General features: G+C 41.4%; 1 protein-coding gene across 3 annotated transcripts in view; it reads right to left on the bottom strand.

Annotated features, from left to right (window-relative positions):
- Positions 1-5,970: 5,970 nt before the first annotated feature.
- GTF2E1 (general transcription factor IIE subunit 1) overlaps positions 5,971-14,252 on the bottom strand; it is a 39,584-nt gene continuing 31,302 nt past the window's right edge. For 2 of the 3 annotated variants that reach the window (XM_081138703.1, XM_081138702.1), the window contains one exon: positions 6,339-8,362. In XM_081138703.1, the coding sequence (XP_080994829.1) occupies positions 7,956-8,362 (407 nt within the window). In that variant the 3' untranslated portion in view covers positions 6,339-7,955. Of the gene's footprint in view, positions 8,363-14,252 lie in introns of all 3 variants that reach the window. The other variant, XM_081138701.1, reaches the window with a different exon arrangement.

Consider the following 14,252-nt stretch of genomic DNA (forward strand, 5'->3'; position numbering starts at 1 on the left):
TCCCTGCTTAAAATTCTCCAACAATATTTTCAAAGAGCAATTCGTCAATGTCTATCAAAGTTTAAAATGGACATGCCCTTTGGCTCTTTTCTGATTTTCTCCTATAGAAATACTCAGAAAATGAAAATATGAGGGAAATTCATTATAGCATTTTAATAGTTGAAAAACTGGACATGTATCTAAATGCCATTTAATAAGAAAACTGTTATACAAACCATCTTACAACTATACTGTAAAGTTCTAGTTCTTATTTTAAAAATTGAAGCAAATCTAAATATACTAAGATGAAAAGATCTTTGTCTTTTTAAAAGTACTTTAAAAGCAAATGGCAATGTGTATGTGATTGCATTTATTTAAAGACCACTACAGAGTATCTGTGGGTATGTGTATATGTTGTTTCTTGAAGGTCTAGGAAAGGTCTGGGTTGACATATTAAACTAATAAAAACAGTTACCTCAGGGTAGTGAGATAGGGATGGACTGTGTAGGGAGTTTTTATTTTTTGCTATATAGGTGTTATTGGATGAATTTTTAAAGAATTAATATTCATATAACAACACCCCAAAAAAACTGATTCAAGGCACTTTAGGACCTGGTACCAGCCTTCTGTTTAGACTCATTTCTCAGACTTATTTACTTTAGGTCGGCAATAATGCACTTTTGTCTCAGGAAATGTGAGGGTGACTGCTGAAACTGGGTCACGTACTAGGCCTGCCTGCTTTGCAACTGGAATAGGAAAGGCAGCCTCCGGCGCTCTGAAGGACATGACGCTCGCTCAGGAGAAGCTGAGGGTGCTTGCCCACCCCGCTCCTGGCGCCACGCTCAGCCGTTCCTTTAGCTCGGCCAGGAAAGGAGCCAGATTTCATGACTCTTCCCCCTTTTCAGTCCGTTTGGCTTTACATGTTTTGAGGTTACCCGAACTTATCTTGTTCCATTCATTTTGCTTCTTTTATAATATAAAAAGCCAACAGAATAGATAGTAAATTTACCATGGTGCCAGTGTCTTTCTGAAAATCTTTTTCGTTTTCACAAGATATATTTTTTCTTTTTTAAATCTTCACTGGAGGACATGCTTAGAGAGAGGAAGGGGGATAAAGAGAGAGAGAGAGAGGGGGAGAGAGAGAGGAAGGATGGATGAGTCGCCTAGCAAATGCTCCCCAACTGGGGATCAAACCCACAACCCAAGTATGTGCCCTGACTGGGAATAAAACTGGCCATGCTTGTGACTAGACAGTGTGTCCTTCTGACGTGACAGTGCGCCCTTCTGAGGTGACTGTGCGCCCTTGTTACTAGACAGGGCGTCCTTCTGAGGTGACAGTGCGCCCTTGTGACTAGACAGGGGGTCCTTGTGACTAGACAGGGTGTCCTTCTGACGTGACGGGGCGTCCTTCTGACGTGACAGGTCGCCCTTGTGACTAGACAGTGCACACTTGTGACGTGACAGTGCGCCCTTGTGACTAGACAGTGCACACTTCAGCAAAAATAAGCATATCCATTAACATTTTATGTTTGGAGCAAAATACAGTAAAACCTCAACATAATGAACTAGTTCTGTCAAGGGGGTGTCCATTAAAGCCTAAAGTTCATTATATAATAAAGTAAGTTTTCCAAATGCGTATGTGAAAAAATTGACAAATTAGTTTGTTTCTACTTATGTAGACACGTTTGTGTAATTAGAATTCAGTATGTATGAAAAGTGTAATTTCACAGAAAAGTTTTCTATATGTGTTACTATAATTTTAAATTTATACTGAATAGGTCTAGTAAATGCGGGCATTCACCAGTCACCGCGAGCTCACAAATGCCCTCGGCTGGGCGTGGCTTAGCGCGCATGCGAACGTCAGGGGCCGGGGTTACAGCTGATGCAGGGAGTCAGGCCAGGCGACCACAGAAACTATCAGCGTGAGAGACGCGGTGTGATCACGTGCTAATCACTCGCTGAACGCTGTTTGCGAGTGGTGACTGTTGGATTTAAATATGTAGACTATAGTTGTAGATATGTAATATTTATTTATGTCAGTGAAATTACTACAGTGTTTTTTCCAAAATATGGCCTATTCGCTAAAATTAGTTAAAAATAACAGTGAATTAATAACAAAAAATAATCTGTTAATTTAATTATAACCAAATCTTGGTTGAAAGCATTTTAAAATTAACAGGGTGTTAATTTTCACATATGACACACGGACTGGAAATGCTGTCTGTTATATCAAGGTTCAGAAAGTTGAGGGTTTACTGCACTGAAAGGAATCCACCCAAGGCCTGTTTCTCAGTTAGGTGTCAAAAGGAAGCCCACCCCTGATGCCCCAGCTCAGTGTTCCCACTCCCCATGTAAAGCAGCATTCTCTCTGGGATTCAGAAACCAGCCCGACAGGCATTGCAAACAGCATCAATACACCTCCGGCCTGTGGCACCATGCTCCAACCAACTGAGCCACACTGGCTGGGCTTCCCAAGAGATAATACTTGTGAAACCACTTTGGTGGAAACTAAATGCTAAACGAATAGAAGGTGGAATTATACCAATTTCTAAATTCTAAAGATTTTCATATTTGTTTTGTCATTTCTTAGTTACTTTTTAAAACTCAGAAATTAAAAAACCAAAAAGGAAGTACATAGGTTAAGACTTTCTAGTGTGGTCCTGGCTGGGAATCTAGCCATAAGAGCTGGTAGAAAAGAAAATGAACTGCTCTTCCCAAACTTATTTCCATTCAGTGTCCATTCTCTCAAAATGGTACCAAAAAGTTATAAAATATTCAAATATGTCTTCCTCACTCATTCAGATAATTAGAAATGAAGTACCTTGCCAAGATAGGAAAAGAGAAACCTCATTAGCCATTGTTTATTCTGCGGTTTGCTACATTCTAAATCCTAAACCTGCCACCTATGCTAGTCCCTCAACTGAAATAGCCTTCACTTGGTTTGAATTGCTGTAGCACATCAGACTTTTTTTTTCTTGGTTATTATTATTTGGTCTCATTTTAAAATGTATTACCTCCATAAAATACCAGAGCAGAGGGAATCATTGGTGATCCTAGCATAATCCTCATTATTGTCAGCTGAGAAACCAGCCCAGAAAGACAGGTAACAGCCCAGAAAGACAGGTAACCATCAGGTAACAGTGTCACAGTGCAAGTATCTAGTTAACTGGTCCTGGGACTAGAACTTAGTCTCCTTACTTCCAGTCTATGCCAAAGTGGCTATTTTCTTTTAATCATTTAAACTTAGTACTCCTTAAGGTATTTTAGGGAAAAGGGCATCTTAATAAGAAAAAGGCTTCAGTGTCAAGGGCACACAGAATGAAAGCAGTTTTCCACTAGATTCAAGGTCATGGATCACCTGGGGCCAGGGCTGTCTAATACATGACTTTACTTATAACAAAATGTGACGAGTAATATTTTTTAGTGCCGTGGGAAGAAAAAAAAGTTCCTTTTAAAGCCACAGTTAACTTCCCATGCTGACTCCCAGAGGTGGGGAGATGGCTCCTTGATTAGGGAAACACCTTGATAGGCCACTTTGGATGTGATAGGAGCTTTCAACGCACTGTTTGGAATAGGAATAAAATGAAAAACAGAGTTATTTCCTCTAATACATTTATAACTTTCCAAGGCCTTTGGAAAGAAAGGGGTAATTGAAGAGAAGAAACAAAGGAGCTGAAATTTTAGCAAGATTTAAAGCCAGGGTTTTACTTGAGACGAAACCTGTGAGGATGGTAAGAGAGTCTTTAAAACAAGAATGTGTATGATCCACTCTTCTATGCCTGGACTATGCAGTGCTGAGACAAAACCCCTCTACCTGTCCCCTGCTCAGTGAGGACCTGTTACACAGACTTGCATTGATGACGCTCTGGAGTTAGTACAGGTGGTGCAGAGGAGAGGCAGAGAAGCCAGGGTAGCAGGGAGGCAGAGAGGAGGAAGCCCTTCCTCACCCCACACCCCCCAAAAGAAATGACACTGAAGAAGTATCCCATAGTTAGGATACAACTATTCTACATACATCTTAAAGGACAGTGGGACATCTGGGCATCTGACACTTGAGTTATACTAATATGGCCAATCTCACTCAGAGACAAGTTACTGGCCATCCTTATAGGCTGTGGGTGGTAACAACTCCATGCATCCCAAGGTCAACAGACCTGTGAATCTGCCCTTCTGAGAGCTTCAGAGGCTGCTGATTGGCAGGGCTCCCATTTTTGGTCATTCTGTCACTGACTGGCTTTTCTCACCAGATTATTGTGCCACTCAACAGACATAAACCTGTCAGATAAAATTATATCAAACTCAATATATTGAGTCACTAGATATGTTATTGAAATGTGGGGTAGTGCACAAAAGTTTCTATATTAAGCTGTATTTCCCTATTAATTTTGAGGATACATTCAGAGACGTTTAAGGAAATAAGTCCTGTATTTAACAAAAGGCACACGTAAAAATCCTAGCATTATATATAAAAAGGTTGTTTTTGTCACTCTATTTAATTCTACCAGGTATCTTCTACATCAGGAGTGGGGAAAATCCTGTGGATCCGGCCCACAGGCAAAATCATTTGGTTTGGCCTTCCCAAGACAACCGCAGGCAGGACTCGAAATTCAATAAATCTAGTTTCTTCATAGTTAATTTTTAAGTTGATAATTTTTTATGGCCCGCAATTGATGTTATAAATATCCAAATGGCCCCTGGCAGAAAAAAGGTTCCCCACCCGTTCTACATGAACTTCTTTAAAAATGTCCATTTGATTCTTTTTTCAAAATGGAAACATCTTTTCCATTGTAACACATGAAGACCACTGTAATTCTCAACTCTAATTATATATATCTTTGTATACATATATCCACCTCACAGGTTATAATGAGCCAACACATGTAAAAAAGTTAGTGTCCCAGCACATATTAGGTACTTTTTTTTTCTTTACACACACACACAGAAAAACAGAATCTTCTATACCTAACACATTACAAATATCTATCTCTCTTTTTAATGGCTAAATGGCTTCATAGGAAAATAGTTTAATTCCTGATTAATGCTTATTTAGTATACCTATGTACCTATTCTATTTCACACTATTGCAACAAATACACATATTCTTCACTTTTTTAAAAAAAAATATATCTTTATTGATTTCAGAGAGAGGAAAGGAGAGGGAGAGAGAGAGATAGAAACATCAATGATGAGGAAGTCATCGATCAAGCCCGCAACCTGGGCATGTGCCCTGACCGGGAATCGAACCCTGATCGCCTGGATCCCAGGTCGACGCTCAACCACTGAGCCACGCCCGGCCGGGCACTTTTTTTTTTTTTTTTTAAATTCATATCCAAGGAGAAGTTTTCATTCATTTTTTTGGAGAAACAGAAAAATATCTACATAAGAGAGAAACATCAATCGGTTGCCTCCCATATGTGCCCCAACCGGGGATTGAACCTGCAACCTAGGTATGTGCCCTGACCTGGAATCAAACCCACAACCTTTTGGTGTCCGGGACAACGCTCCAACGGAGCCACTCAGCGAGGGCTTGTCTTCACTTCTGATGTTTTTCCATTACATAAATTACACACACACACAGAGAAAGGAAAAAAGAACTAGACCTTGAGATATGCTGATACATACAGCAGAGGAAAAAGTAAAGTCTAAAGACTGAGGAGGAACAGCCAAGGAGGTAAGGAGAACCGGGTCAGTGCACTGGCCAGGGTGCCAAGTGAAAATGTCCAAGGAGAGAGAGAGTTGACAGCATCGAATAAGGAAGAGCGGCCAAAAGAACTGAGGACGAGAGGGCTGCGAGGCTGGACAGTCAGGACTGGAGGAAGCTGCTTCAGCATAGGAACGGGCAAAAGCCAGGCTGTGAGAGGGGGGTAAAAGTAGTATGTCACTAGTCCACATGATTCTTTCAGAAGTTGGTAGGTAACGGGAGAAAGAACAGTAGCTTTAGGAAGAACATGCAAGTCAGATTCAAGAAAAATTAGTGAGAAACATTTATTTATAAATATGTCTTTATTGATTTCAGAGAGAGGAAGGGAGAGGGAGAGAGAGAGAAGCATCAGTGAGAGAGTCATTGATCGGCTGCTTCTTGCACGCCCCCGACTGGGGATTGAGCCCGCAACCTGGGCATGTGCCCTGACCAGGAATCGAACTGCAGTCTCCTGGGTCCTAGGCCGATGCTCAACCGCTGAGCCATGCCAGCTAGGCAAAACATTTATTTATTGAAAAAAAGAGCTGACAGTTAACCTACAACTGTTTTAAAACTTTACTTCCGATTATTGTTTTATTTAAGTGAACATTCTAGAACTATAAAAGCTTAAAAAACAGTGTTTAAAAGTTGAATAAACCATGTGTACAAGGTACATACATAAAAGTCATTTTTATTCAAAGAGAAACATTCACAGAAACTTTATTAGTGGGTGGAGGGGGGGGGAAATGGGGGACATTTGTAATACTCTCAACAAAATAAATGAATAAGTCATTTTTTTCCTCATTGATTTCAGAGAGAGGGAAAGAGAGACATCGGTTACCTCCCGTACACATCCTGACGGAGGGGGGCAGTTGTCGGCGAACCCACCACCTTTCCGTCTCCTGGATGATGCTCCAACCAACTGAGCCATACCGGCCAGGGCTAAAAGTCATTCTTAAGTCAACTATTGCCAGAAAAAGTCTGGACCACATACAACTGCATCTGTTATTTAAAATATGACTAATAAGAGAAAAAAGTCTGAAACTTTTTTTAATGAGAAGAATATTCATTTTAATTACACTCCAAGATGTTACAGAGCTGGAAATTAACAAATTTCAGTCAGTATAAAATAGTTGGTTGATATTCAGTCATTCATACAGCCAGGTAAATGAAACATCACTTCCTACAGGGCTCAGGTAACTCTAAAATCTACCTTAACTTCACACATGTACTATAAAATGATAAATACTTAAAAATTACAATGCAAGGGGAAATGTTACAAAATATACAACTGTTACAGATCCTTGTATGAAAGTTCCTTACTTTTAAAGTTCTGCCTTAGGGAATAATACCATGCTACATATCAGGATTGAAAACAAAGTATGTTCCTTGAGGTGACAATGCTCAACAATATACTGGGTGTATTCTATAATACCGTGTCCGACAATAATCGAGAGAGAGGCAAAGAAGGAGTTCAATGGTGTTGAGGGAGAAAAAGAGGGGAGTATCACTTGCTGTATGCGGGTTTCTGCTGAAATGCCCTCATAGACAATCTATAGCACTGTAGAAGAAGGGAACCCCTTACATGGACTCCTTGTCCTTTGTCCATGTTTTTTCCTAATTTCTTCATAAGGGTTTACCAAACCCACTTTGTTTTTTATCATACAAACCAAAAGGCAATAAGCAAAACAACAGAATCTACCAGTCAGGTCAGTTGTAAATACACAGATTTTGGTTTAGATATTAATCATGAGATTTAGGCATATCCATCCCTCTTCCCTGCACACTGCCCACCTCCCCTTACTTACTGACACCATCCTCAACTGCAGCTTTAAGGCTGCTTTCCCCCCTCATCAAATGACTTGCTGTTGGCAAGCTGCTTTGCTTGGCAGCAACGCCAGGAATTGTTCGGAATGCTTGCTCAGAATGGATGTTTAAAAATTGGATCAGTGCGCTGCCGTGACCTGTCACACTGGGCTGCTGCAGGCACGGGAAGAATTCACCTTACAGGCTTCCCTCACTGACCTCACAAAGGAGAAGACCGTGCCTTAGGAAGGAAACAAAAAGGCCTCGATTTAAAAAAAAAACACACAGTAAAGTAGGAACACTGTCATAGTAGGGGGGAGGGAACGCCTGCAGCCTGTCTGTGGGGAAAGTTTCTGTCATGAGAGTCAATCTCTCTCCCGTGGTTTCTGGCGCAAGAGGAACGGTCGCCTTACAGGAGGGGGCAGAAAGCCGCCAAACGCCTCTCCTCGGGGGAGGGGACTTCCGACGGGCGTGGGGAGAGGCCGGGAGCTCACTCAAACAGGTCCTCGAACACGCGCTGCCCCATGGCTATGTAGGCCTCCTTCTCCTCCGGCGTCATCTGCGCCACCAGCTCGGGCCGCTGGCTCACCTCCAGGTAGGAGCACGGGCGGCCGGCCACCGTGACCACCGGGGCGTCCGCCACCTCCTCGAACTCGTCGTCGTCCTCGTCGTCGTCGTCGCGGCGGCGGGCGGCCGGGCGGGGCGGGGAGTCCTCGTCCGACTCGCTGGTCTCGCTGTCCGAGTCGCTGCCGGCCGCGGGCGCCGCGCCCACGGGGCCCGCGGGGGCCGACGGGGTCTTCTTCTCGTGGATGAGCAGCGCGCGCATCACCTCCTCGTTCTCCTCGGGCCCCGCGCGGCCCTCCTCGCGGCCCGGGAACGCGCCCGCCTCCGCGCCGCCTGCGGGACGGGAGGGTCAGTGTGCGAAAGCGGGAGCCCCGCGCGGAACATGCACATGCTGATGCAGTTCACACACAATGGTGGCGCCAAGCAGCGCTGCCGGGACCCCGCTGATTCTACTTCCTGAGCTGCTGTCCACAATACAGTCAAGGCGTTTCTCACAAACTGGCTAAGTCCATGGGTTTTAAGAATAATACAGCCTGGGATCGAATCCTGATCCTTTCACATATGGAGCTGTGCCACCTTGGTCAAGATATTTAGTCTCTAAACTTTAGTACCTGTTTCTATAAAATGGGGTGATAAAAGCATCTACCTTCTAGGCATCTGGATAAGAGCATAGGAAATAATGTCTATAAAAGACCAGGTATAGTAGCTGGCATAAGAGGAAATCAAAACACGGCTCCTCATTTTGCTCAGAGTAAACGCCAGAGGCTTTACAATGGCATATAAGGTCCTCCCTATCTGGGATCCCTCTGTAGCAGCCCACCAACTACATCTTTTCCTTCCCCTTGCCCATTCTGCTCCAGCCACGGTGGCTTCCAAGGTATTCCTGTACACACCACACACAGCTCCACCTCGGGGCCTTTGCACTGCCTGTTCCCTCTACCCGGGATACTCACATCTAACTCCCTTATGTCTTTCAAGTCTTTATTCAAATGTCACCTTATTTTAATTCACAATGTCTGCTGTCTTTGGCACCCCTTTCCCAGCATGTAGGTTCTCCACAATAGATATTTATCTTTTTTATTCAGTGATATATCTCATGCACCTAGAATAGTGCCCATCACTTGTTAGGCACTGAATAAATATTTGATGAATGAGTGAATATATGACAGTTTTAGCTTCCTAAAGCAAACTAAGCATACTTTGAACTCTTTATAAAAAGGAATCTAGTATCACAAATGATGCTTATCTCACCACACACCTCCTATCAATCATTTTGTGTACATATTTTGCCTGATATATTGAAGATGAAAAATTTAAGACAAACATCTGTATTCTATAGTCAGAAAATAATACCAAATTTTAAATAGTGCCATTTAAAATACATAACAGGATTAAAAGTGTTATTTGGAACTGACTCCTTGATTCAAATCCTGACTCTCAATACTTTTTAGCTGTGTGATTTTGGCCAAGTTACTGCATTTCTCTCTGCTTCAATTCTTTTTTTTTTAATCCTTACCCGAGGATATGTTTTTTATTGAGAGAGAGAGAGAGAGAGAGAGAATGTGAGAGAGAAACATGGACCAACCAGGGATCGAACCTGCAACCTGAGTATGTGCCTTGACCGGGAATGGAACCCACAACCCTTTGGTGCACGGGGTGACACTCAAACCAACTGAACTACCTGGCCAGGGCTCTGCTTCAATTTTCTCGAGTACAAAATGGGAAAAGAATAATAGCATCTACCTCACTGGACTACTGTGGGAGTTAAGTAAATATCTGTGAAGTGCTTAGAACAGGCTTGGCCCTTAGAATAGTGTTATCTATCATCATCATCATCATCATCATCATCACCAAGAGAAGGCTCAGAAATGGTCAATTCTGGCTATGGAGAAATAAAAGCATCTTCTCATTAACATACTGGAATGGATTAGCTGCATCCCTTGACATTTAAAAAAATATAGAACTCCTGAGTGAGATATTGGGAAGAAAAGAGAATGGGAACCAGAAATTGAGAAGTTAAAAATTTAGGTCAGAAAAAAAAAGGCTTTTGACAACATGGATGTAAAAATGAGAGTTGAAATCTAACTTAACTACTTTAAAACACTGCCAAAGGCTGAACTTCCTCCCAGAGCCCTTATTACCAATGCTGTAATTCAACAGGAAGGGGGAAAAAAAGACAATGCACACGAGTCTCTAAGATAATCATTGCTCCTTTAAAAATTTTTCAAATAGCTTAATATTACCAAAATAGTATTTTGATTAATGCATAAAATAAACATAAAATGAGGGGAAAGCAATTTAGTTTTGTAAACTAAATGAAATTTTATTTAAAAGATTTCTGACAAGGGTCTTTAAAGGTATGGGAAAAAAGGAATTGTTCTGCATTATAGATGAAGACAAAAAACAGAATATGAGGATAAATGAGCAAATCTCTGGATGGTAAAGTTGAAATACTAGTTCTAGGAACAGTCTTATTTAAGAGAGTTATAAATTTAAAAAAGATATATACTTGGAAATTGTCAAGTTCACTAATGATGCAATATTTAGGAACATTCCTATATTTCTAAAGCAACTCTGGCTACTTAAGGACCAAGCTGACAGCAAAAAATATATAGGAAGAACTGAAGGTTGTATAAATGGGCAGAAAAGGGGCAGATCTAGTTCTACACTGGCAAGTGTAAAAAAATCCGCCTCTAGAAAAATAATCTAAAATATACCAAAAGATGTGGTCCAAGCTATCAGACACAGGGCAGAAGGTTTTCAAAAAACCTGGCACGTTTCTAAAATTGTTATCCTTAATATGCTTCCAGAACCAAAGCAACAAAGTATCTGGTAAAAACCAGAAGGATATTGGAAATAAAACTCAACAATTTAATGACGAATCCATGCATGAACAACATATATTCTTTTGGTCAGTAGGTCTCAAGCAGAGTATATTATGATTGGAGATTGTCCAGAAAGAGGCGATTAAAATAAAAACTGTAGGCGGAGAGGATTGGGGGAACAGGACTATTTGTAAGGAAAGCAGAATCAAAAGAAATTAGAACTTTCAGCGCCCTGCCTGGCTTGCTCAGTGGTTAGAGTGTCGCCCACACACCAAAGAGTCGCGGGTTTGATTTCCCGTCAAGGGCACATACCTGGGTTGCAGGTTCAATCCGCACCCGGCTGGGGTGGGTGGGGCACATGCAGGAGGCAACCAATTGATGTTTCTCTCTCTCCTCTCTCTCTCCTCTCCCCACTCCCAGTCTCTCTAAAAATCAGTGGGGAAAAAAACTTCAGGTGAGGATTAACAAAAAGAAAGGGAAGAAAGGAAGAAAGAACTTTCTGTATAGTAATAAGGCATGACTGAAGTCTATGAAATTCTGAAAGATATTAAAATGACTTGAAGTCTGAGGAAAATTAAGGGTAGGACAAATAAGACTCAATTCACACATTCACTGGATAGAGCCTATTTTACTATCATAAAACTTAATGAAGACAAATTTAGACATGACAGCATACTATCCTATTTTACGTAGAAAGAAATATTCACAAAAATCAGGTGGACTAGATGACTTATTTAAGGTCCTTATGTTTCAAATTCTATCATTCTAGGAATTGTAAACACCGAATATTAAGCTTATGAGCCTAAATATATATAATATTGGCTAACAATAGTTTTATTCAATTGTGTTTCTAAGTTCAAAGAAAAGAAGGTTTGGTTGCTTCAAAAATAGGCAAAAAGGCAAGATGGGGAAAACAAGCTTATTAAATAGCTGACAGCCTAATTGCTATATAATCTAGAACAATGTGAATCAAAATAAACATCATAGCCAAGCCGATCAGTGGGAAGGAGGGAGAGTGAAGTATGGTTGCCAAAAACAAACTTATTTTCTTCTTATTGGAATGAAAACACCAAAGAGAATCACACTAGAGGTATCACCTGCTTTTATCATCACTATCCAATTCCACACTACTTTCACAATTCCTATCATACAGGGTAAAGAAATGCTAATTATGAAGAGAAAAGAGGTTAGGAGAAAGGCCAAAAAACAAGTGGTTTTCAGTTACTGATAATTCTTTAGCATTAAAGAATCACACTCAGGTGTCATGTTAATAAGATGCACAGAGGCATGCAGATTTGAATGCTGATGAAATGCAGCCAGAGGCACGGGCTCCCTCTCATCTCTGCTTCCAAGTTTCTGAGTAATCTTTGTCCGGTCTTAACCTCCCATTTTCTATGTACTCCTAAATCATCATCCCCCAAAGTCTTCAAATTCAGTAACTTAAGACTAAAATTTAAAAAGTAAAATCTTGCAGTTCTCAAACATGATTATTATGCAATCCTTAACCCTTTCGTGCTCACAGAGATTTCTAAAATCTTCTAGTATTACATTGCATTAGCCTTCACGGATGCTGAGCAGCACTGATCCTTCATTCAGGTGGTATCTTTCTATATATTTCAGGTAGCACTAACTCCTTGGTACTTATGAGACAACATAAAAAAGCTTGGACTAGCGTATAGTTATTGCTCCCAATTCAGAGAATAATAGTACATATAAATTAGGGCAACAGCCCTGGCTGGGTGGCTCAGCTTAGTGGGAGCACTGTCCTGTACACCAAAAGGTGGCAGGTTCGATTCCTGGTCAGGGCACATGTATAGGTTGCGGGTTTAACCCCCAGTCAGGGTGCATACGGGAAGCAACTGATCGACGTTTCTCACATAGATGTTCCTCCCTCCCTCCCTCTCTCTCTCCCTCCCTCTTCCTTTCCATCTCCCCCTACCTCACTCTCTAAAAATCAATTTAAAAAATCTTCAGGTGAAGATTAAAGAAAAACCAAATTAGGGCAACAAAAGAAAAAAGGAGAGATGAATTTGACCACCTTGAACACAAGAGCACTTTTCCAAGAAATTAAGAGAAAGAGACGGCTCTTTCTTAAATCTACAAATGGAGACTAAGGAGCAGTTCAAGATGGCAGTATAGGAAGATCCTGACCACACCTCCTCCCATGACACAACAAATCTACAATTACATATGGAATAATTTCCTCTGAAAAAGACCTGAAAATTGGATGAACAAAGCCTCTACGATGAAGGATAAAAGGGCAGCATCAAGATGGGTAGGTGGCAGAGATAAGGTCTCACAAAAAAAAAAAAGAAAAAAGAAAGAAAAAAGACCACACCCCAGGTGCACATATCTACACTTGGGAGGGATCCAGATCCTGTACAGAAGAGACAAACCCCCAAAACACCTGGCTTTGAAAACCAACGGGGAGTATGTCCAGGAAATCCATGGACCTGTAGGGAACAGAGGACCTGCACTTAAAGAATGTGTATACCAACTCACTCGCCCTGGAAACAGTGCAAAATCACCAGTTTGAGGAGCACCTAAACCATACATGAAGGAAACCTACTTACTAATCTTAAAGCATCTGCCAGAGAGACAGAAAACTGTTGGAACCTGCCCTGGGAATGAACAATGGTGGGTACCATTTCTGTAATTTCATACTACCTTGCAAATGCTGGTGCTGGAAGGCCCCATTTTGGAACTCCCCTTCTAATCTATTAGCACTCACCTACCCTTAGGTGGCAGCTGATGCATATTATAGCCAGGCCAGGTGAAAGCCCTGCTCTCCACCATGGCACTTCAGAAGTAAGGACACGCGCCTGGCCGGGCGTGGCTCAGTGGTTGAGTGTTGACTTGGGATCCAGGCGATCGAGGTTCGATTCCCGGTCAGGGCACATGCCAGGGTTGCGGGCTCGATCCCCAGTAGGGGGCGTGCAGGAGGCAGACGATCAATGACTCTCATCATTAATGTTTCTCTCTCTCTCCCTCTCCCTTCCCCTCTCTGAAATCAATAAGGATATATTTTTTTAAAAAAAGAAGAAGGAGTAAGGACACGCAGAGACTGAAAGTAAAGGGATGGTGAAAGATATTCCATGCAGGAAGCATATTACTGTCTGTTGAGATCGTGTTTCTAGACATATCCTTTGTTTGACTCAAATAAACTCATAAAAGTTAAAAAAAAAAAAAGATCTTCCATGGAAATAGAAAGGAAAAGAAAGCTGAGGTGGCATACTCATTTCAGAAAAATATGCTTTAAAACAAAGACTGCAATCAAAGACAAAGAAGGGAACTACATAATGATAAAGGGGTCAGTCCAGCAAAAAGATATAACATTTATAAATTTATATGCACCCAGCACAGAAGCAACAAAATATATGAAAACAAATATTAACAGA

The sequence above is a fragment of the Miniopterus schreibersii genome (genome assembly GCF_964146895.1).
Source record: "Miniopterus schreibersii genome assembly, chromosome: 5".
Classification (NCBI taxonomy): domain Eukaryota; kingdom Metazoa; phylum Chordata; class Mammalia; order Chiroptera; family Miniopteridae; genus Miniopterus; species Miniopterus schreibersii.